Source organism: Sminthopsis crassicaudata, chromosome 2 (assembly GCF_048593235.1).
Source record: "Sminthopsis crassicaudata isolate SCR6 chromosome 2, ASM4859323v1, whole genome shotgun sequence".
Classification (NCBI taxonomy): domain Eukaryota; kingdom Metazoa; phylum Chordata; class Mammalia; order Dasyuromorphia; family Dasyuridae; genus Sminthopsis; species Sminthopsis crassicaudata.
This window is the reverse complement of record NC_133618.1, coordinates 89,267,755-89,289,174: the sequence shown is the minus strand read 5'-3', so window position 1 is coordinate 89,289,174 and position 21,420 is coordinate 89,267,755. Positions and strand designations below refer to the sequence as shown.

The following is a 21,420-nucleotide window of genomic DNA, read 5'->3' as shown; positions in this document are numbered from 1 at the left end:
ATGTACCTAACAATGACAGGAAGTGCTAAGATATCCTGTTTCTTTGCTGAATTGAGACCATCATGGAATCATGAAACTCATTACTGTTTTCATATACTTAGGCACAACAGGTTGAGTCAGAACCTGTCTTAATATCGAACTGCTTTTACCTCAAATTATTTCCAGTTAACAAACAAGGGCACAGAGACTGTATGCCATAGGAGAACAAAAAAGGCAAATGCTTCCATGAGATAGTATTTGAAATATGAGTAGGATTTGGATGTGTTGAAGAGGTAGGTAGGCATTTTATGGAAAGGAGAAACATGATGAACAGATGAAAAAAAAAACAGTGAATAATAGGTTCAGGGAATGAAATGAAGATGCTATCCTCCTCCTCCTCCCTTTCCTCAGCTATTCCCCTTTCTTTCTCCATGTGCTAGAGAATAAATAAACAGGTTGGGTAGGACCTTATTTCCAGTGTGAGCAATGAGATTTCATGAAGTATTTTAGCTACCACTTGCTATTATGTGTTCTTTAATTTCTACTATCTACCACATGGACAGGGAATGGCTTAACTTACAGGGTTTTAGACAAGATCTTAGCTGTCAATTCCTTCTAGGTTGGATTTAGCTAAAATACTCATCCCCTCATCACTGGTGAATAAAGGGGCTTGCCTTATGTACACTGATCTTATGGAATGCCTAAGCTGGAACCTGTCATGTGAAACATAAAGAAATATTCTAGCTGTCTAGGAGTTTCAATACTGTTATATACCTGGAGCTAATGCTTTATTCATTTAGACCCAGCAACCTTTCTCCCAATATGCTCTTTAAATTAAGAAATAGATCCATGGAATTGAACAGGCCAAGAAAAGCAATGTATTACAATAACCATCTCCACTGGATTTTAAAAAGAGCTTCAATATTATCCAGGTAAACTAAAGCTCCTTTAAGAGAAAAATGGCAAAGAAAGTCAGCAAAGAAGAAGTACAAAGTCACAATAAGCCATCTATTTCTATACCTTTCTTGCTGATATTCTCTAAATAATACTGTCATTATGCATCCAGTTACTGTTGGAGAAATAGACAAAACAAGGCAGGGTCCCTATTCAAAAACTGTCAGACTAAGTGGAGAAAGAAAATCCTCACAAGAGAAAATTAGAGAATAATACAATATAACTGAATCAAATGCTAAATATAGATTATAAGTGATGGAGAAACTCCAGGAATGGGAAAGAAAATAATAGAAGGGAGAATCCCAGAGATGAAAAAGTCTCTACACTGGCATTTAAGGAGAATAAAAGGGCCATGCTTTTTTTAGATTGAAATTAGACTTGAAGAGCTTAACAAGGCTAAATACAAAAGTAACCAAGGTATGTCTTCAGAAGTGTGCTGCAGTCAATTTGTACCAGCTCCCAAGAGGTAACTGTTCAACTTTCCCATGTGAGCATTTAAATCTTGATAATCAGCAAATATCACCAATTCAAGCTTAACTAAGAAAGTCAGCCTAAACTGAGGTGAATAGAGACTGTAAGCCCACAGAAGTGCCTAGACCAGGGAGGCCCCCAGAGAAAACAGAAGGCTGTAGCAACACCCAAACAGGAGACAGCTGACCACAGAATTCTGACTGAGGCCACTGATGTCTGACCACACTGAGTACAGACTCATCAGGGGAGGTGGGACTCTGAATTGGGAGCCCAGAAAATGGAGAGCAGAAGCAAAAAAAGAAGAATGGCTACCACAAGGGGCAGAGTTGGGTCCTGACACAAAAACCCAAATCAGAAGTTGAGGTTGGAGATGAAAATAGGCAGAAAACACCACCAAAACCTATGAAAAGGTATAAAGAGTTGTTAAAGCGTTGTCCAAGAGATAAATCCAGAAGGAAATAACTCTTCTTAAAGAAGGCCCAGAGGGGAAAAAAAGGACAACTATAAAAACTTCTTTTAAGAGTACATCAAAGAAATGAAGCAAGAGAGTTTAAAAAATGAAATTATAATCGAAATGAAAGCACTGGAAGAGGGAACTGGAAGGAGAGCTTAGAATAGACGGAAAACCTCGTCCAAATAAGATTTCCTTAAAATCAGAATAGACCAAGTAGAACTCAATAGCTTTATGAAATAATAAGGAATATTACAAGTTGACAAACACTTATTAAGGGTTTATTACATATCAAGCATAGTGTTAAATACTGAGAATAAAAATAAAAGCAAAAAGAAAGTCCTTGCTTTTGAGTAGCTTATATTCCAATGAGGAAGATAACACATAAAAGGAAAATTCAAGGGAATGGTAGTGAAATCCAGAGAAGTAAGGATAGATGGAAGCTCTTCAAAATGGAGGTTCTAAGAACTCATCAATGGAAGAATGGGGTTGCAGGGATAAATGGAGAAAGCAAAATAGTAGCAATTAGGAGAATAAAATTTTAAAACTGTAAAAAGAAAATGTAAGACATTCTATTTCCACAAACAACTCACTGGAAAATATGTGAAGGAAAGAATGTAAAAACTAGTAGTCTTTTTAAAAAACATGACCAAAAAAAGTTTGGATATCATATTTCAAGAAATCATTAAAGAAAACTGCCAAGTTTACTATAAACAGGACAAAATGGGGGGGGGGGGGGAAACCTGGTCATCTCCTGAGAAACCTCAAAATGAAAATTCTTTGGAAATATTAGCCAAAATTCAGAGTTTCCAGAGAAATTAAATATATGTATATAAAACCCACAAGAAGAAAAAAATCCAATCATTAAGTTACCACAGTAGTATCACACAAGATTTAGAATCAACATCTACAACTTATAGAAAATATTGGTATATACTATTCCCAAATGCAAAAGATTAACATGCATTAATGCACTGTTGGTAAAACTATGAAATGGCCTAATTATTCTGGAAAACAATTTGAAATTGTACCCCCAAAGTCATTAAAGTTGTGTACAAATATATCCTCTATAGAATAGGTATAATGCCATTAGGTACATCTCCTTTAGAAGGAGTTCTTAATCCATGATCCTAAAGGTAAGCAAATTTGGATGGGAAAAAAAATACTTCTTTATTTTCACTAACCTCTAAGTGAAATTTAGCATTTCCTATAATTGTTTAAACATATTATGCTGAGGAAGAGTCTATAAGTTCTACCAGAACGGATAAGGTAGTACATGAAAAAGAAAAGGTTAAGAACTCCTTCCTTAAAGAGATCAAAGAGAGAAAAGACCCTTATGCACAAAAATATTCATAGCAATCCTTTTTGTTATATCAAAGAACTAGAAACTAATCAGTTGGGGAATGGCTGTACAAATTATAGCATATGACTATAATGGAATATTACTACATCATAAGGAATGAAGAATAACTTATCAAGACTGAGCCGATACAAAGGCAGATGAAAAGAATCAAAATTTATATGACTATAACATTGTCAAGAAAAACAGCTCTGAAAGACTTCAGAACTCTGATCAAAGCATTAATGACCAACCACAACTCCAGAGGACCAGTGATGAAGCCGCTTTCTCCCCTTGAGAAAAAGGTAAAGGCCAGAGGTACAAGGTGAGACAAAAATTTTCAGACACAGCCAAAATGTGGATTTGTTTTGTTGACTATGCTAATGGAGGTGTCCTGGAACAAAGGACACAGCACTCCCCTCGAGTCAGGAAGCTCTTCCTCTGACACATATTAGTTGTGTGATCCTGAGCAAGAGAAGGTGATAACCTATGATGGTTATCACTTCTCATCTGGGGGTTCTATCTAGCAATGAAATCACAAGTCTGGTCCCAAACCCCATACTAACTTGTCACAAAGGAAGATGGATTTTTTTTGAGAGGGAGTGGGTAAGTGGAGGAAAATTGAGGGGAAATAGTAATAGATATAAGCAAACATAAAGGAAAGAATGAAAAACTTTTATGAAGCATTTAAAGAAAATGCACCCAAGTTCAAATCTGGTCTCAGACACTTAACACTTTTTAGCTGTGTGACCCTGGGCAAGTCACTTAACCCCAGCCTAAGGAAGAAAAGAAAAAAAAAAGAAAGAAAATGCACAGGTCAGAAAGAAGTCCAGCGGATAACAAAGACTAATGAGATGTCTCTGGAACTAATATGCTGAACTAAGAATATGTATATATACTTAATACATAATACTTAATACATAAGTATTATGTGCAATTTGTTTTTTTTTAAACCAAGTTTACATAATGAGATTCATGGTTTCATATATAATACTTTTTCCCCTTTTCTACATGGAAAATGTTCATGATTGTTGGTATTAAGGTTAGAATAGTGAAAATCTTAAAAAAAAAAAAAGAAAGAAAGATTTCATAGCTATCTTTTCAGTCACCCCAATGGTGAACTCCCCCCATTCCCTCCCCAGCACCAGGGGAAGAACATTTCCAGAAGAAAATCAAGGCTAATCTTTGTGCCTGGAGTATGAGGAGAGGCCTTTGAAAATTAAACTGCAGCAAATAGGATTTTAATTGAACTGGACAATCAGAATTAAATGTTCTTTTGAAACTATAGCTCTTATACAGCTGAGCTTTGAGCCAACTTATTTGTAATTGCAGACTATTATGTTGTCTCACAGAGGAAGATTTTGTACATGGGAATAAGTCTGATTAAAAAAAAGAGTTGTGATGGGGGACTGAGACATTAACACACAAATGACAATTTAATCTGCCAGGAGCTTTTCAACAATTACTAGGATTAACTTCTGGGTTTAACACTTGCCTTTCTTGCAGCCCTGTTTGTGATCTGCTAGGTAAGTTCTAACCCAAAATAAGTCACCATCACCAATTTCTGGCTTTGGAAATAATTCTGGACAAAATCAATTTAGTGTCACAAGAAGGAGTCCCTAGTCTAGGCTTTGATATTACAATGTATGAAGAGTATCTAGGCCTCGGGCTCAGACGGTAGGCATGATGGGGCCTTAAATTTTTTTCTAAAATAGTTATAACTACTTGTCAGTCATCAAGAAACACCTAAAGAATTTCTACTTCATAGGGCATCCTATGAGCCCTTGTTAATGTTGGGAAATAGTAAGTGAAGCTCATAATTCCAAGGATACATATAGGATAAGATGTGTACAGGGAAAGTTAATTCTGCTACAAAAATAGAGTTCTCTTTGGTTTTTATTAGCATGTCAGATACTTTTTCCTCCTCCACAACCCAGTTGAAAGGAAACGTTGGTATGGACAGTAGGAAAGACCCGATTTGTAAGTAATTCTAGTTCCTACCCAAAGAAAAGCCAGAATAGCACACTGTGACAGGAGAGTCATATTCCTAATAGGTTTCTTGGGTTACTTTCAACTTCACCCTGAAAGGAGAAAGAGAAAGGAGCTCTAGGATGCCAATGGTAGAAAGACATCACACAGCAGGGAGAGTGGCAGAAAGAAGGCTCCTCCCGATCCAATCCAGCCCACGTCCTGCCCCAGGCTTCTACCTCATTTATTTCTGAAAACACCAAGTTGATGATGAGTCATGGCTGGTGGACAAAGGAAGGGTAGGATGGGGAAAGGAGAACCTCATCCCAAGAGAACACAAGCTCTTCACTCCCATCACTGGTGCGAGTATCCTCACAAACCTGCAGCTTTAAGCAGACAGAACACAAGGAAATACACACACATACACACAGGCTGATTTTGTGCAGTGGAGAGAGCACCAGCCCTGAAGTCAAGAGGACCTGAGTTCAAATGTGGTCTCAGACACTAACACTTCCTAGCTGTGTGACTCTTTGCCTCAGCAAGAAGAGAAGAGAAAAGAAAAGAAAAGAAAAGAAAAGAAAAGAAAAGAAAAGAAAAGAAAAGAAAAGAAAAGAAAAGAAAAGAAAAGAAAAGAAAAGAAAAGAAAAGAAAAGAAAAGAAAAGAAAAGAAAAGAAAAGAAAAGAAAGGAAAAGAAAAGAAAGGAAAAGAAAAGAAAAGAAAAGAAAAGAAACAATATTTCCATATTTTTTTTTTACCATGTTTAATATATATTGGATTATTTGCCATCTAGGAGGAAGGTGGGGGAATTGGAACACAAGGTTTTATAAGGGTCAATAGTGAAAAATTATTCTGGGCATACGTTTTGAAAATAAAAAACCTCAATTAAAAAAACAAACAAACAAACAATATTTCTGGGGTAGCTAGGTGACGCAGTGAGCATCAGCCCTGGGCTCAGGAAGACCTGAGTTCAAATGTGGCCTCAAATACTTAATCAGCTGTGTGACTCCGGACAAGTCACTCAACCTCTTGATTGCCTCCAAAAACAAAACAAAAAGAAAGAAGCAAGGCTTCTTTTGCAAACTTACACACTTAAAATATAATGGAATTATAGTATATAATTTCATCTATATACATTTCCAGTAACTTGTCCCTTATGGAAGAAAGCAAGAAGCAATGAAGATTGAGGGGTACTAGCGTGGAATCTGAATACCTGAATTCTTATTCCAGTTTTGTTCCTTGCTATCTATATGATCTTAAGAAAATCACTTAATTTCTCAGGGTTTCCGTTTTCTCATTTACAAAATGAGGAAAATGGATTATATCATCACTATTGTTCCTTCAAGTTCTAAATCCATGACCTGTTTAAAAGCAAGTAATATAAATATATAAAATTTAAAAATAACACATATTATTAAATATGCAATTTTGAGAACCCCATATTTAAACACCAGCAGGTTGATCATCATCCAGAATTTAATCTAAGAAACACAATGTTTGTTCTAACCTCAAATTACAAACCAAGACTACTTTACATGCTAGGAAGTTGGCAGGCCTGAGATGCGGGGCTTCCACCATTCTCTTGATAAAAGGAGGCCTCCTTTAAAAAAATATGCTTTAAAAAGAGTTAAACATAGCAAACTACAAAGAACTAGCACATACCAACCATGCCATCTAATTACTAAGTTATCAGTTACTAAGTGATAATCTTTATAATTTACTTATCAACACTCTGTTGACATTCACAAGAATCTAGTGACTAAAAAGACTTGTCTAAGTTTCACACTCTTGGGGCCCTCCCTCACCCTTCTCCAAATTCAAAGCCCTGGATTTCAGTCTTTACTTATTTTTCTAACTCTTCTTTTCCCTCGTGTTTGAGCTCTATATCCCCTAACTAAATTCAAGGATATATTAAAAAAAAATGTTCAGATACTGAGTGAACTGAAGGGAAGCAAAATGCCATAAGCTGGAGCGAATAAACTTTTTTTTTCATTTTCTTTTTTGGAGATATCTGGGACTGACCTGCCCAGTCATATACCTTGTGTCTGAAGCTGAATTTGAACTCAGATCATCCTGATTCCAGTGCCAGGACTCTATCCCCTGAGCCACCCAACAGCCTCAAGTGAATAAAATTTAAGAAAAAAATTTTGATAACTATATTTTAATAAAATTGGGGTTTTTTGTAATGCTTTGTAATGTACACTGTTAAAAACATCATTCTGAGAAGGGGTCCATTGCCAAAAGAATCACGAGATAAAAAAAATGTCCTTCCCATACCAGGTATGGTGCTATATGACAGACACTCTGTATGGGAAGACAAGGTAAGAGCAAACACTTTAAGAAAAAGACAGAGAATATCAGGCTCAAATCACAGACCCCAAAATAGCTGCCTTGCTGATAACCACAAAGGTCCAGGCACAGGCAGAACAACATGGAGAAAACTTAGGGGAAACACAATCGTGCTTTTCAAGTACCCTATGGACCGACGAATGAAACAGGGATTAGACTGGGTTCTAGGAGCATAGATCCACAACTGTAAGAGGGTTCAGAGACTGTAGTGTAATTCCCTCATTTAACAGATGGGGGAAACTGAGGACTTGGGGAATTAGGGAAACAAGAAAGCCCCAGGAGAGGCAGTAGCCCTTAGGCCACCAGCCCTGCTCCCAGTGCAGCCTTCACCGGACAGAAAGAGTCGGTCATCCTTACTAACTATTGGCCAATGGCCATTTGCAGGTTATAGAGCAAGCCCAGCTGAAGCAATGGCACTCTGAGGAAAAGAGAAACATCAAATGCCAGACAGTACCATCACTGCTTTGACCACCATCTCCCATCAGACCCAGATGGAGAGAGCCCAGGACCCTAAACCCAAGAGTCTTGGGCATACCACTGCTTTCAGTCCAGTGTCCATGGCCATCATCCTGGGAAGCACCCTCTGTAGAGATGTAGCCAGCACAGCTACTAAAATCCTAGAAAGGAAAGCTCTAACCACTAAGGCTTTAGCACTATTAAGTGATTCAAAAAAGTGATTATCAGTGGAAATGACATGGAAGAGGAGCCATCCATCTCTGCTTTGCCACTGCACCCCAAGATTTTCTATCTGATTTGTGGCTGAAAGTGCAAATGTGCATAGTCTCCCCCATTAGAATGTGAGCTCCCTGAGACAGGAACTGTTTACTTTTCTATTTGTATCTCCAGCATTTAAGCACACAGTAAGTGCTTAATAAATGCTTCATTCATTCATTTTAAGTTACCCAGGGTTAGACAAGTAATACACACACACATCAGAGGCAAGATTTGAACTTGGGTAATCTGGAACGAGGTTGTAGATTGGATAGAGCACTGGGGTCAGGAGTGCGGAGGACCTAAGTTCAAATCTACCCTCAGACACTCATTAACTAGGTAAATCAGTTAACTCCATTTGTCTCAGTTTCTTAATCAGTAAATGAACTGGAGAAGGAAATGGCAAACCACCACAATATCTTTGGCAAGAAAAGCCCAAATTGAGTCAGAAAGAGTTAGGTATGATTGACAAGTGACTGAACAACAACTGTGACTGCAGAAGACGTAATTTAGATAAAAGCTGCAATAAGACCAATTTAAGCCAGAGAGCAGGAAAAATGTTCTTAGAACATTCTAAAAGTGAAACAGGCCGCTATATGAGGTGCTGGGTTCCCCATCGCTGAAAGTCTTTAGGCAGAGACTGAGATAGGCAGGATTTCTGTTGAAGTAAGAGTTGTATCAGTTGACCTCTGAAATCTTCCAACTCTAAGGATTTGCTGGAGTTATTGGCTGATGTTTTATCATTTTAATAGGTGCCAAAGTTCCACACCCCCAAAATTCCCCTCCCCCCAATACTTGTCATTCTCTGTTGAATGTTATTCTTTTGGGTCTTAAAAGATGCTTTGGTCTTACTTCCTTATTAAAATGCAAATACTTCTGGGAAGAGACATAATGTAGATCCTATTGTCTTTTGTGGTTGTTGAGTCATTTCAACCATGTTTAAGTCTTAATGACCACATTTGGGGTTTTCTCTGCAAAGGTACTGGAGAGGTTTGCCATCTCCTTCTCCACTCATTTTACAAATGAGGAAACTGAGGCAAAAAGGATTAAATAACTTGCTGGGGGCCGGTTTTTTTAAAATTAATTTTATAATTATAATTTTTTTTGACAGTACATATGCATGGGTATTTTTTTTTTTTTTTTGCAACATTATCCCTTGTATTCACTTTTCGGGGCCAGCTTTGAACCCAGGGCCATGGCTATATCCACTGCCCCACCTAGCTGCCCCTACTTAGCCATCATTACCTTATCTATCACTTAATTCCTTAGCACAGCTCTCCAGGTAGGAAGTGGAGAACAAAGGTCCATATGTATAAGGTAGATATGTAGGAAGGTGCTTGAAGTCCTAGGGCCTGAGAACGGAACAGTTAATCATTGAAGGGTGACCCATCTCACAGTTCAGTGAAGGGCCCCCATTGCTAAAATACATCTGGCTGAACTGGGCCATTGTCTCCTTGCAGGAGTTCTCCTAAACAAGGTTGTCTCCCACCTCCTACCCCCTTTCCCTATAACTCTCCTCTCTCTTCCATGTTCCAAAACAGAGCCTAAAATGGGAACAATGAAATGCTGAGGGCAAAAAAACACTGTTTGCCAACACATTCATGTAAAATGAGCTCAAGACCCGGGGGTCAGGAGCTGATAGAAAATCCAACTGCAGGCCAAAAACCGGAATTTATTTAATTTTCAATTTCCTTTTCTCCCTTCTCTCTCCCTGCAGTACCATCAGGTCATTAGCACCAATAGCCCAGTCATGCATCTTCATCAGAATGTTGGAAACTGAAGGAAGGACTGGGGAAAGTTTTACAAGCACGAGCTTTTTGTTGTGTGTGTGTTTAATACTGGTAGAACTTAATCCCCAACCTCCACAAACACCCCATTCTCTACTTTTTTGTTGTTCATTTTTTTTTTTAATTCTGTCCAAATCTTCATGACCCTATTTGAGGTTTGCTTGACAAAGATACAGGAGAGGTTTGCCATATCCTTCTCCAGCTCATTTTATAGATGAGGAAACTGAGGCAAACAGTTATATAACTTGCCCAGGCTCACACAACTTACAATCTATTTACACAATGAGCTAAATGTTCTCCATAAACTTTGAAATTTGCTGAATATCAGCAGAAATGTAATTAATCTAGCCGCAATTGCTTTAACAAGAATTGACAGTTATTTGAGAGAACGCATAAAATTTTCAAGACTGTACTCAATGTCATATTGATCTTGATCCCAAAGATCACTGAGGTTCTCCAGGATTGATTTCATACTTGCTTTTCCAGAAGTTGTCGAGGTATTTGCTTTTTCCACTTTTCCATCCTTATCAAGAGTAAACAGGTCAGATTTGGACTCAAGAAGCCTTTCGGACCTCAAGTCCTCCACTCTACCACCTAGATTTCCCTAAGTAATTAATCACCTAGTGATCAACCTCACAGTGATGTTGTTATTCAGTCAGTCCAACACTGTCCATGAGGTTTTCTTAGTAAAAATACCAGAATGGTTTGCCATTTCCTTCTCCAGTGGATTAAGACAAACAGAGGTTAAGTAATTGCCTAGGACCACACAGCTAGCAGAGGTCTGAGGTCACATCTAAACCTAGCCCTATATCCATTGAGCCATCTCACTGCACCTACTAGCCTGCTCTAAACAGAGGTTTAAAGAACTTGGTAGGGTTCTGGTCACCAATATCTCAAAAGCTAGGTGTGGTTAACCCTTCTACTTGTGTAGATCTTTATCCCTGAACCACTTGGTAGGCAGACAGTTCTCATGAGCTGCTGAAAATGAAAAGAAAAATTGCCTAATACTGAGAATCTATGGGATATCCAGTTTGATATGTCAGTAGAGAGCTATAGATAAGTCTGTAGTTTAAGAGAGAGGTTAGGGTGGGATTATATATATATAAGAGATAGGTTAGGGATAGATCTTATTATCAGCATATAGATGATAACTGAAACCATGGGAGCTGATGAGATCCAAATGAAATAGCCTGAAACTAAAACTAAATCTGTCCTTCAGTGATAGTCAAGCAGTCTTTCTTCAAAACCTTCCAAGTTTATACTTGTCAGTTTATACTGGTCTTTAAGAGCCCAGAAGAGCCGACACAGCCTGGAGGACACTAGCAGAGGTCACCAAAACCTTAAGAAAGCCAGAGATGAGATGAAAAGAAAAATATTCAAATGGGAGTGCTTACTCATGTCATATTACATTATATGTTACTGCATCCCATTTTCTCCAAAAGACTGATTTCCCTGTCATTCTATCTTTTCTTTTCTCCCTGCCCACCCACTGTTTCCCTGCTACCTATCAACACATCCATGTCTCCTTCCCCCCAAATCTTCACTTGATACATCCATTCCCACTAGTTATCATCCCAAAGCTTTCCTCCCTTTTGTGGCTAATTCTTAGAAAAGACTGTCTACACTCAGTTCTTCCCCTTTTTCTCTCACTTTCTTAACTCTCTTTAGTCTGGTTTCTGTCTTCATTATCCAACAAGGATGGCTCTCCCTACAATGATCAATGAACTCTTAATCACTAGATTTAATAGTCTTTTCTCAGTCTTCACCCTTCTTGACCTTGACAGTTTCTGACACTATAGATCATCCTCTTCCCCTGGATTCCCTCTTCTCTCTATGGTTATATGACACTATTTATCTCCTGGTTTTCCTTGCCAGTCAGCTGGCTCCTTCTCAAGCTCCTTTATAGGAATCTTGATTCAGGCCACAGCCACTAATACTGGGTGTCTCCCAAGGCATTCTTCTTGTTCAACACTACTTCCTTTGGTGATCTCATAACTCCCAATGGATTCAATAATCATCTAAATGCTTGTGATACTTAGATCTATTTGTCCAGCCCCAACCTCTCTCTTAAACTTAAAGACTCACATCTACAACACATCTTAGTATTCCAATCTCTTGTCTACAACTACCTATTATACATCTCAAATTGGATATCTCACATTAAATCCAGTATATTCCAAACAGAAATCAATGTCTTTCCCTGAAAACTCTTCCTTCTTATTTGCTTTTATTTATTTTTTTACTTATTTATTTATTACTGTTATTATCGATCCTGGAGTCAGAATGACCTGAAATCAAATCTATTCCTTGACACTTACTGGCATATTTTGCCCCTGTCTCCCCATATGTAAAGTGGGCATAACAATAGCACCTACCTCCCAGGGTGGGTGAGAGAATCAAATGAGATAATAATTATAAAGCACTTAGCATAGAGCACACATAGAACATAATAGGTTCTATGTAAGTGTGAGCTATTATTATTTATCTTTCCAACTTCTCAGACTTGTGCCCTATACACCATCTTCAGGTCTTCATTCTCTCTTCCCCCACATCCAATCTATTGTTAAGTATAATTCACTTTACCATTGCAATTTCTCACATATTTCCCCCTTCTCTATCCTGACATAACCACTCTCCTGACACAAATCTTCATCACCTCTTACTATAGCAATAGGCTTGTTGGTCTCCTAGCCACAAGTGTTTCTCCACTCCAAGTGTCTGTCCCCTCGTGTCTGGAATTCTCTCCCTCCTCATTCTGCTCCTGGATCCCCTAATTTTCTTCAAGCCCCAGCTAACCTCCTACCTGCTACAACAAGTCTTTCCCACACCCTTAAAGCTAGTGTCTTCTCTTTAGATTATTTCTATATCTTGTTTGTACCCAACTGTTTTTATGTTGTTTGTCCCATTAGACTGTGAGCTCCTTGAGGATTTTTACTTTCTTTTTATTTCCAGAACTTAGAACAGTACCTGTACATAGCAAATGCTTAATAAGATTTTGACTGACTGATATATCAAGGCAGAATCAAATTTTTTCCTTTGAATATTCTGATCAAGGGCAGTACTGAAATCTATAAACAGCATCAATACTGAAAAAGCTGAATTATTTGTCAGAGCAAGAGACACTAGGACAAGGAATCCTTCCTTAAAGTTTGGACAGAGGTGAGTTTTGGGAGTCAAATCAAAATTCAGATTCACATATGTACAAGTAAACTTAAAGTCTGTACACTTGGGTACAAATTCTAGCTCTTCCACTTAAAAGTATCCTAATCTTTGGCCTGATACCTTTCCCTCTCTGAGTTTCTGTTGCTTTGTCTATAAAATGATAGTGTTAGACCATATTATCTATGGCTCCTTCCAGATATAAATTCTATGATCTTACGATCCCAGAATATAAAAATATAAGTAACTCCAAAAATAGTTTAGGTAAATTCACAGATGGACAGTGATGGAGAACCAGAGTTTAGAAGAATGTCAACATCATAAAACATAAAAGTTGCTAGCAAGGAAATAAATAGTTATGTTCTCTCCCCAAATGCTCCTTCAATGATCTGAGAAACAGTCCTGAGGACTAGATGATTCAAAGGTCTAATCTCAATGATTCTCTTCACATATGCTTCCCAGGCTCCCTCCAATTCAGAAATATCAAGAAGAGGGAATTTCTATTTGCCCATTCACTCCAAGTGAAGGGCAACTGAAATAAAGTCCCTTATAGCTCTAAATCTATATTCCTATGAATAAACCTTTTAGGTTATCAGTTGAATTTCAGTAGGGACATTCCAAGGTTATCTCAGGCTGGCTTCCTCCCTGTTAGAGGAAACAGCTTCCTCAGTGGTGAGGCTGGGCCACCCTAAGGTCCTTCCTAGCTCCCACAGCTGCTGAGCTATTTTCTGATGGCTAAACCCTCAAATGTCATTTTAAAAGCAACCTCCAATGACATCTGAGAACTATAAGGGATTGAGTGTGGGGGGAAGAGGGGACACACACATGCAGAAAAACAGAAGTGCATTTAATACTGTCTGTATGGCTGCATACATAGTACATACTATATGACATGCATTTATGGGCACACATGCATATTTCCCAATATATGTACTGGAAGAATGAAAACAAGATTTGCAACTCCCACAATCCCCAACTCTACAACACTAATCCTCATGATTCCATGTATTTATTCTTGGACCAAGGATAAATTGAGCTTCTCTCCCATTTAAGAGCATATCAGATTCCACATCTACTCCAAGGATTAAGTGATTAGAATAGAGTCTTGGCCATGGAGCAGTCTGTTAGCTCCTGATCAGCTCATCAAATGGCAGGACTGAATAGACACACAGCAAGGAGGTTGGTAAGGTCAGCTTCACCCCTCCCAGGCCTCCTCCAGAAAGCACAAAGGTCTAGTCACAGGGAGGAAAAGGGCAACTTTGTGCCTTCTCCCAAGTGACCCAGTCTTGCTTAGACAAGTAGCACCTTATTAAGCAAAAGCCGGGAATGAAGCGTCCTTTCCATCTTATCACAGGCCTAAAGCACTGAATACTTCTAATTACATCCTAACATCTTACAGACAATTACAATATACCTTAATCAACATGGGCAGGGATTCTCTTCACAAGCACTGGTTAAAAAAACAAAACAAAACATATTTTGTTACAATAGATTAGGGCCAACTTTCCATTTTCTGCATTAGTGAGACACAGTCAAAATGAAGACTATCTTTGGTTAGAAATCACGAGATTTGAGTTTTAGCTCTGACTGTACCACAGACTCACTGAACTTGGATAGTCAGAACTGTTTTGACCTTTGCTATTTAATCTGTAAAATGAGTTAATAATGTTTGTATTATTTATAATCTCATTCTTTATTCCTAGGTCATGAACCCATTTTGACCTGACCTTGGTGTATGGTGTTAAGTGTGGGTCAATGCCTAGTTTCTGCCATAATAATTTCCAATTTTCCCAGCAATTTTTATCAAACATTTGAGTTATTATCCCAAAGGCTGGGGTCCTTGGGTTTGTCAAACACTAGGTTATTAGAGTTATTGATTATTTTGTCCTTTGGACCTAACCTATTCCACTGATCAACTAGTCTATTTCTTAGCCAATACCAAATGGTTTTGGTAATCGCTGCTTTATAATATAGTTTTAGATCAGGTACAGCTAGGCCACCTTCATTTGATTTTTTTTTTTCATTAATTCCCTTGAAATTCTTGATCTTTTGTTCTCCCATATGAACTTTGTTGTTATTTTTTCTAGGTCATTAAAATAGTTTTTTGGGAGTCTGATTGGTATAGCGCTAAATAAATAGATTAGTTTAGGTAGTATTGTCATCTTTATTATATTTGCTCACCCTATCCAATTAATAGATAAAAATATCTTAAATTTTAAAGGTATATTTACATCAATATTTTTAAAAATCTGAGTAGCTTTTCCAATGTCTCTTAATTCTAGTGCCTCCTCATGTTGATCACTTCCAATTTATCCTCTCTATATCTTGGTTATACATAATTATTTACATGTTGTCATTCCCCCTGCACACACATTACAAGAACTATCTTTGGTCTTTGTATTTCCAGGTTTAGCACAGTGCCTGGTACATAGGAGGCATTTAACTACCACTCAATGATTTGTCTTGGAGAGGGCTCATGGTCTCTCCATACCCAAGTATGTTGTCTTCATGAATTGCTATACTAGAGAGATAGATAAATAAAAATAATCATTTGGTGAGCTCCTTTAACTTGGCCAACCTACACTTGAAGGACGAAAAGAGTCAAAGGCCCATATTTGGAGCCTTTCCAGCTTGGAAAGTCCTGCCTGAGCTTGTGATTTTCTGGCACAGCCTTTGAGAATCCAGGGTCACTTCCATGCCCCAAGGATGAGACATATGAGAAGAATCTGAATGGAAGAAGCTCTTATTTTGTGTGTGTATGTGCATGCAGGTGCATATGTATGTTGTAAACATCCTTAGTACATGAGCAATGGAAGTATCTGCTTCCTTACATCATATCTTAACAGCTTTGAAGTAAAACAAACTAAATGTCCACATACCCCTGTGGTTTGTGATTTTATAGCCCCCTTAACTATTTCTTTCCCATTCCCAGAGATAGGTCAAAGATAGGATCATCTTATAAAGGAGATGATCTGATGCAAGACCTGTCAGCTGGTAAGAAGCATTAACTCTGTCTGGTAACACTTAGAATAATCTGGAATAATCAGAAAGTGACACATCAGATCTTTCTCTCGGAGAAATGTTCAGATTGACTCATCTTATTTCTGTCATGACCACGGCAAAATGAGTCCTCCTACCCCCTGAATCATTCCTGAAATATACCATCCAAATATGAAGTAAGTTCTCAAGGTTAAGGGGTAATAATATTTAAATGAGAATGATCTGGTAATAACTTAGAGTATTTGAAATATCAACCAGTAATAGCCCAAGGCTGTAGCTTGGTCAATATGGTGACAATTTAGACTAATAATTTCTATGCTCTTAAATGTATCTTTCTACCTCCTTCCTCTGTAGCACCTGGAAAAATGTTAGGCAGATTGTCAGCCCTAAGTAACCATGTTTGCCATTGAAAGCTAATGATGTAATTAAGAATTAAGTGCTAGTTGAGACCTTAAATAGAATAGACAGATTAACACTGTGCCACATGAGAAACTAATCAGAGAAATTAAAGTACAAGCCACTAAGAAGCAAAATTGTGATGTAGTTATGAAGGAACAAGAAGGTGAGCCAGAAGAACAGACAATCTGCTGTTTGCTCTTCTTCACATACAATTCATTTCCCATCTCCATGCCTTTGCATAGGCTGTTTCCCCTTGCATGCTTTCCTTCCTCAGAGCTACTCCTTTGAAAATCTGAGCTCTTGGGGGCAGCTAGATGGCACAGTAGATAGAGTACAAATCCTGAAGTCAGGAGGACCTGAGTTCAAATTTGATCTCAACACAACACTTTCTAGCTGTGTGACCTTGGGCAACACATTTAACCCCAATTGCCTCAGCAAAAAAACAAACAAATAAACAAACAAGGAAATTCTGAGCTCTCAAGACTGAGCTAAAAAAGTCATCTCTTAAAACAGATCCTCCTGACTCTAGTTATTGATACCCATTTTCCTCCCCTCCAAATCTTTTTATTTTGCTTTTATTATGAAAATATTATCTGTGTTCATGTCATCTTTCAATAGAATGTAAATTATTTGAAATGTTTTCTGCCTCTATAACTTCAACATTTTGCATAAATAATATGCTTAATAAATACTTGTTAAATTGAATAGAATTGTGTTTTTTTGGAAGAAAGGGGGTATTATGGGAAAGTGATTCATTAAGATAGACATTCAAAAGATTAGAAGAAAGGAAAACACAATCAAACACAAGTGTCGATAACCCTGGCTAAAAAACTAAAACCAATCTGAAGACTAAGAGACATCAAATCAAGGCTTACAACTGCTCATAATTCTACGGTTTTCCAAAAGTTTTCAAAACCTGTTCCTCCTAATATCCAGACACTCCAAATTACTAGTTTTATTATCTTTGTTTTGTATATAAGAAAACTTGAGTTTCTGAGAAAGAAAGTGTCTATGGTCCAACAATCTGAGGCCAGATTGAATCCTGGGGGTATACAACTCATTCATTCCAGTCCAAAACTCCATCCACAAAAACTATCATGTGCCCACACTTGACTGGCTCACTCTATGCTATCCCCAGGGAACTATTCTCAGGGGAGCCAGGTCTCTAGTACCATACTGGAGCAACCCAGAAAATAGTTCTTTGCCACCTAAACATAACTGGGATGTCAATGATATATTTCTATACAGGCTCAAAATTGTTCAAAATTAGTTTCTACCTGATTCATTTCTATGTCAGAGGTACTTCCTTTTAAAAGACACTATCTCAGTAGGTGCAGACTGACATAAGAATACCTGAATGATCAAAATATGCTGATAATCCTACTTCAGATTGGCCAAGACAGGAGAATGAGTATTTCAGTGAATCAATGTTCAGTTACTCATCAAGAATAATTTGTTATCTTAAAAAGACCCAATGCTTTGGTAACAAAGGTAGAACCCCTAACAGAGAAAACAAATCAAATTTAAGTTACAAAAGTATACAAAGAATTCTAAATGATTATTTGGATGACTCGTTTTCTTCTAGCCACAAAGACTGATATGTCTAAAACAGAATGGCATTTTAAAAAATCTCTATTATTTCCAACTGAATTATAAAAAATTGATTACATACATAAATCACAGAATTCCACAAATTTAGAGGTAGAAAGGAAATTGGAGACTATCTTTTCTAAGCAAATCCAAAAGAAGTTTATTAGCTCCTATAACTAGTTTGTCTTCATCCAGGTGATACGATCACATGCAGCTTCAAAAATTCCAAAGTGTTGTGCCAATGACAAAGAAAGGAAGGTTTAGAAAAATCAGATCCAAAGATGATGGGAAAATGATAAACCTGCCTGGAGAGGTAACAGAGAGAGAAAACTGAAAGCCAATCTCAGAGTCAGAATGAGGTGGGATGAAATCTCATCTCTACCACACACTTGCTGGCTGTGTGACCCAGAACACAGTTTCCTGGGGCTTTGCAAGAACAAGACAAAAAGCTGCAAAGCAATTGTTGATATGACTGGTAAAAATTGTCCTCATTGGGAGTTTCCTACATCAAAAAAGTCATGGAATCACCAATCCAAAACAAACTCTGTCCAGCCCAAAGTCCCAAACAAAAAACAAATATCATTTTAAATACTCATTTCAACATTATATCCTTTTAAAGCTTTCTTTCATCAGAACCCTTTGACAACAGTACAAATAAGTAATCGTCAAAGGGTAGGCAAACCAGAACGGACCTTACAAAATGAAAGTTGACTAATAAATTTACTGCTAAATGAAGGAGCAATTTTGTTAGGGAGGGGGGATGGGAAATGGGGGAAAGGCAAATCTTCACTTCTTGTTAGTAGTTTCTATACAAAGGTACTTAGTAATAAGAGGCCAAAATAAACTAGTCTTACTTTCAAAGTCAAATCTTTTTCAGACCACTGAATTAAGCATCCTTTTTAATGGGGGCCCACAACTTTGGATGCAAATCTGTGAATTACTCCCCATCCCACATAGTACTCCAAATTCTCCATGTTATTCACACACCCTATAAAACTTGGTTCTTTTTGACACTTATCAGACCTTTCAGTAACAAATAGCAAACCAAAGTCATTTCAGCACAGAAAGAAATTCTGCAAAACTTCATCACTCAAAATCATCCTATTCTCTTAGCCAAAGAGCTGGGGCTAAGTCCTAGAAGCATTTCTGGATTTTTGAAGTTGTATTCCCTGGTCTATGAACACTTGGAAGAGCCTGCAGAAGTTGTTCCTTTCTCCCTGAGGGAGAGTCTTTTCAACCAGCCCAAGTCTCCTGGTCTTCATACCGAGGTCTTTTAGCTTTCTGACATGAGTTCCTTCCTGATCCATGCCTAACTCTTCATATTGGGCTTTTTGTTTTTGTTTTTGTTTGTTTATTTGTTTTATTGGTTTTCTGCAGCATCACAGATTGCATTTTGGGGACTTGAGCCCTAGTGTGCTGTGATGTTGTCATAAACAACCAGGACCAAATGCCTAACCATAATATTAGATGATGCCATTTCCCACCAATCAGGTCTTGCAGGCAGGGAGACTATTCACCAATGAGGGACAAGGCGCTGGAAGGGAGAGAGACCTGGTCATCTGGAACTAAAAATAAGACCGTCTCACAATTGGCCCAGGCTACTTTGCAACAGGAGTTGGGACAGAAACACACACACATACACTCTCTCACTCTCTCTGTCTCTCTGTTTCTCTCTCTCTCTCTGCACACAAGTAAAAGCAGTACACAGGCAAAAACTTTCACATGTGCAAGGAAGCCCATTTTTGTTGCCTTGCTGTTCTGCCCTTTCCAAAAAAAAAAAAAAAAAAAAAAATTCATTTCTTGCCATCTGCTGACTTGATAAAAAATAAAATTAAATTAAAAACCTGTACCGGAGATGATCACTTTCCCATTTCTCCCTTTGAGACAACTTATCCCACCCCACCCCCAGTTTTAAAAGATCGTGTAAAAAGATTAGCACAAGAGGTCTGAGACTGAAGGCGGCCAAGGGGGAAGGAAACCGGCCCCCACTGGGGTTTATGGTGCCCACTCACCTGACCAGCTGTGTCGTAGAGTCCCAGGAGATACTGCTTCCCACCCACGGTCACGCTGACTGCAAAGGGATAAGGGGAGAGGTGGGGGAGGTGGGAAATAGGGGAAAGGAGAAAGAAGGGGAGAAAGAAATTCAAAATGACCCAACTTGTATTCCTCTCCCTTTTCCCAGAGAGGTTTGTTTCTCCCAACCTGATGGGGTCCGTTGGGAAGGGAAGCATGTGAAAAGTAGGGGGCGATTCAGGCACGTTCAGTTCCCAACTGCCCAGCAATGACAGCCCATTTGTTCCCCCCAACAAGTACCACTTCCCCGACCCCTTCTTTTCCATCCGAGGGCAGAGTCGAAGGGGGTTCCTGGCACCCACCAGAAGGTCAAGCTGGTTGAACCGGTTGGGGAAGGACTTGAGCAGTGGGAGGGGATGCCAACGCCGACTTTGGAGATGACGGGAGTTCGGGGCCAGGATGAAAGCTTTCTGGGGTGCCTAAGAGCCTTAAGGGCAGGAAGGACTCCGGGGAAAGGACGCAGGTGCCAGGAAAGGAGTTCAGAGTTGGAAGCAGGACTAGGGCGGGGGTGCAGGGCACAAGGAGAGATGGAGAGGGGCTGGCCAGCCTGGGAGGGGAGCTTGCCAAAGTTGTGTCAAAGTTGCCCCTGCTCAGGAGAGTGGACTGGGGGCGGCGGGCCCTTAGTCAGCAGTTCCGAGGACCGGGCCACGGGGCTCTCACCTGCATAATGGTCAAAGACTGTGGGGACGTACTCCTCGGGGAAGGCGTCGTTGGCGTAGCTCATGAGCAGGCACGTCTTGCCCACCGCCCCGTCGCCGACCACCACGCACTTCAGCATCAGCGCGCCGGGCCCGTGAGCCATACTGCGCCCGGCCGGCCTCCGGGCATGGTCCCCCCGGAGCTCCCGCCCCGGCCCCAGGCTCAGCCCCAGCCCGCCTGGGGGCTCAGCCGCCTCCTCCTCGGCTCAGCACGGCAGGGGGAGCACCCCCGCCCCATGCAGCGGCTTCCCCCCGGGGAGGGGCGGCGGGCCCGGGGCGCAGTTGCCGCCGCCGCCGCCGCCACTCCGGTCTCCACCTCCTCCTCCTCCTTCTCCTCCTCCTTCCCGGGCGCCGCCGCCGCAGCTGCGCCCCCAGCCCCTCTTGCTCAGAGCCCTAACCTCTCCCGGGGATACAGTGTATCATAAGACTGTAAGGTCCCCGGGGCAAACAGCAACTTTGGGGATGGGAGGGGGCGGAGGAGGAGGCTGCTTTCC

At 39.5% G+C, this 21,420-nt stretch overlaps 1 protein-coding gene across 1 annotated transcript in view; it reads right to left on the bottom strand.

Moving 5' to 3' along the window:
* RHOQ (ras homolog family member Q) overlaps window positions 1–21,420 on the bottom strand; it is a 47,523-nt gene extending 26,103 nt beyond the window's left edge. Inside the window, exons 1-2 of the mRNA XM_074286768.1 lie at window positions 20,889–21,420; window positions 20,168–20,226 (exon numbers count right to left, since the gene is read on the bottom strand). Of these exons, the coding sequence (XP_074142869.1) occupies window positions 20,168–20,226; window positions 20,889–21,030 (201 nt within the window). The 5' untranslated portion in view covers window positions 21,031–21,420. The remainder of the gene's footprint in view (window positions 1–20,167; window positions 20,227–20,888) is intronic.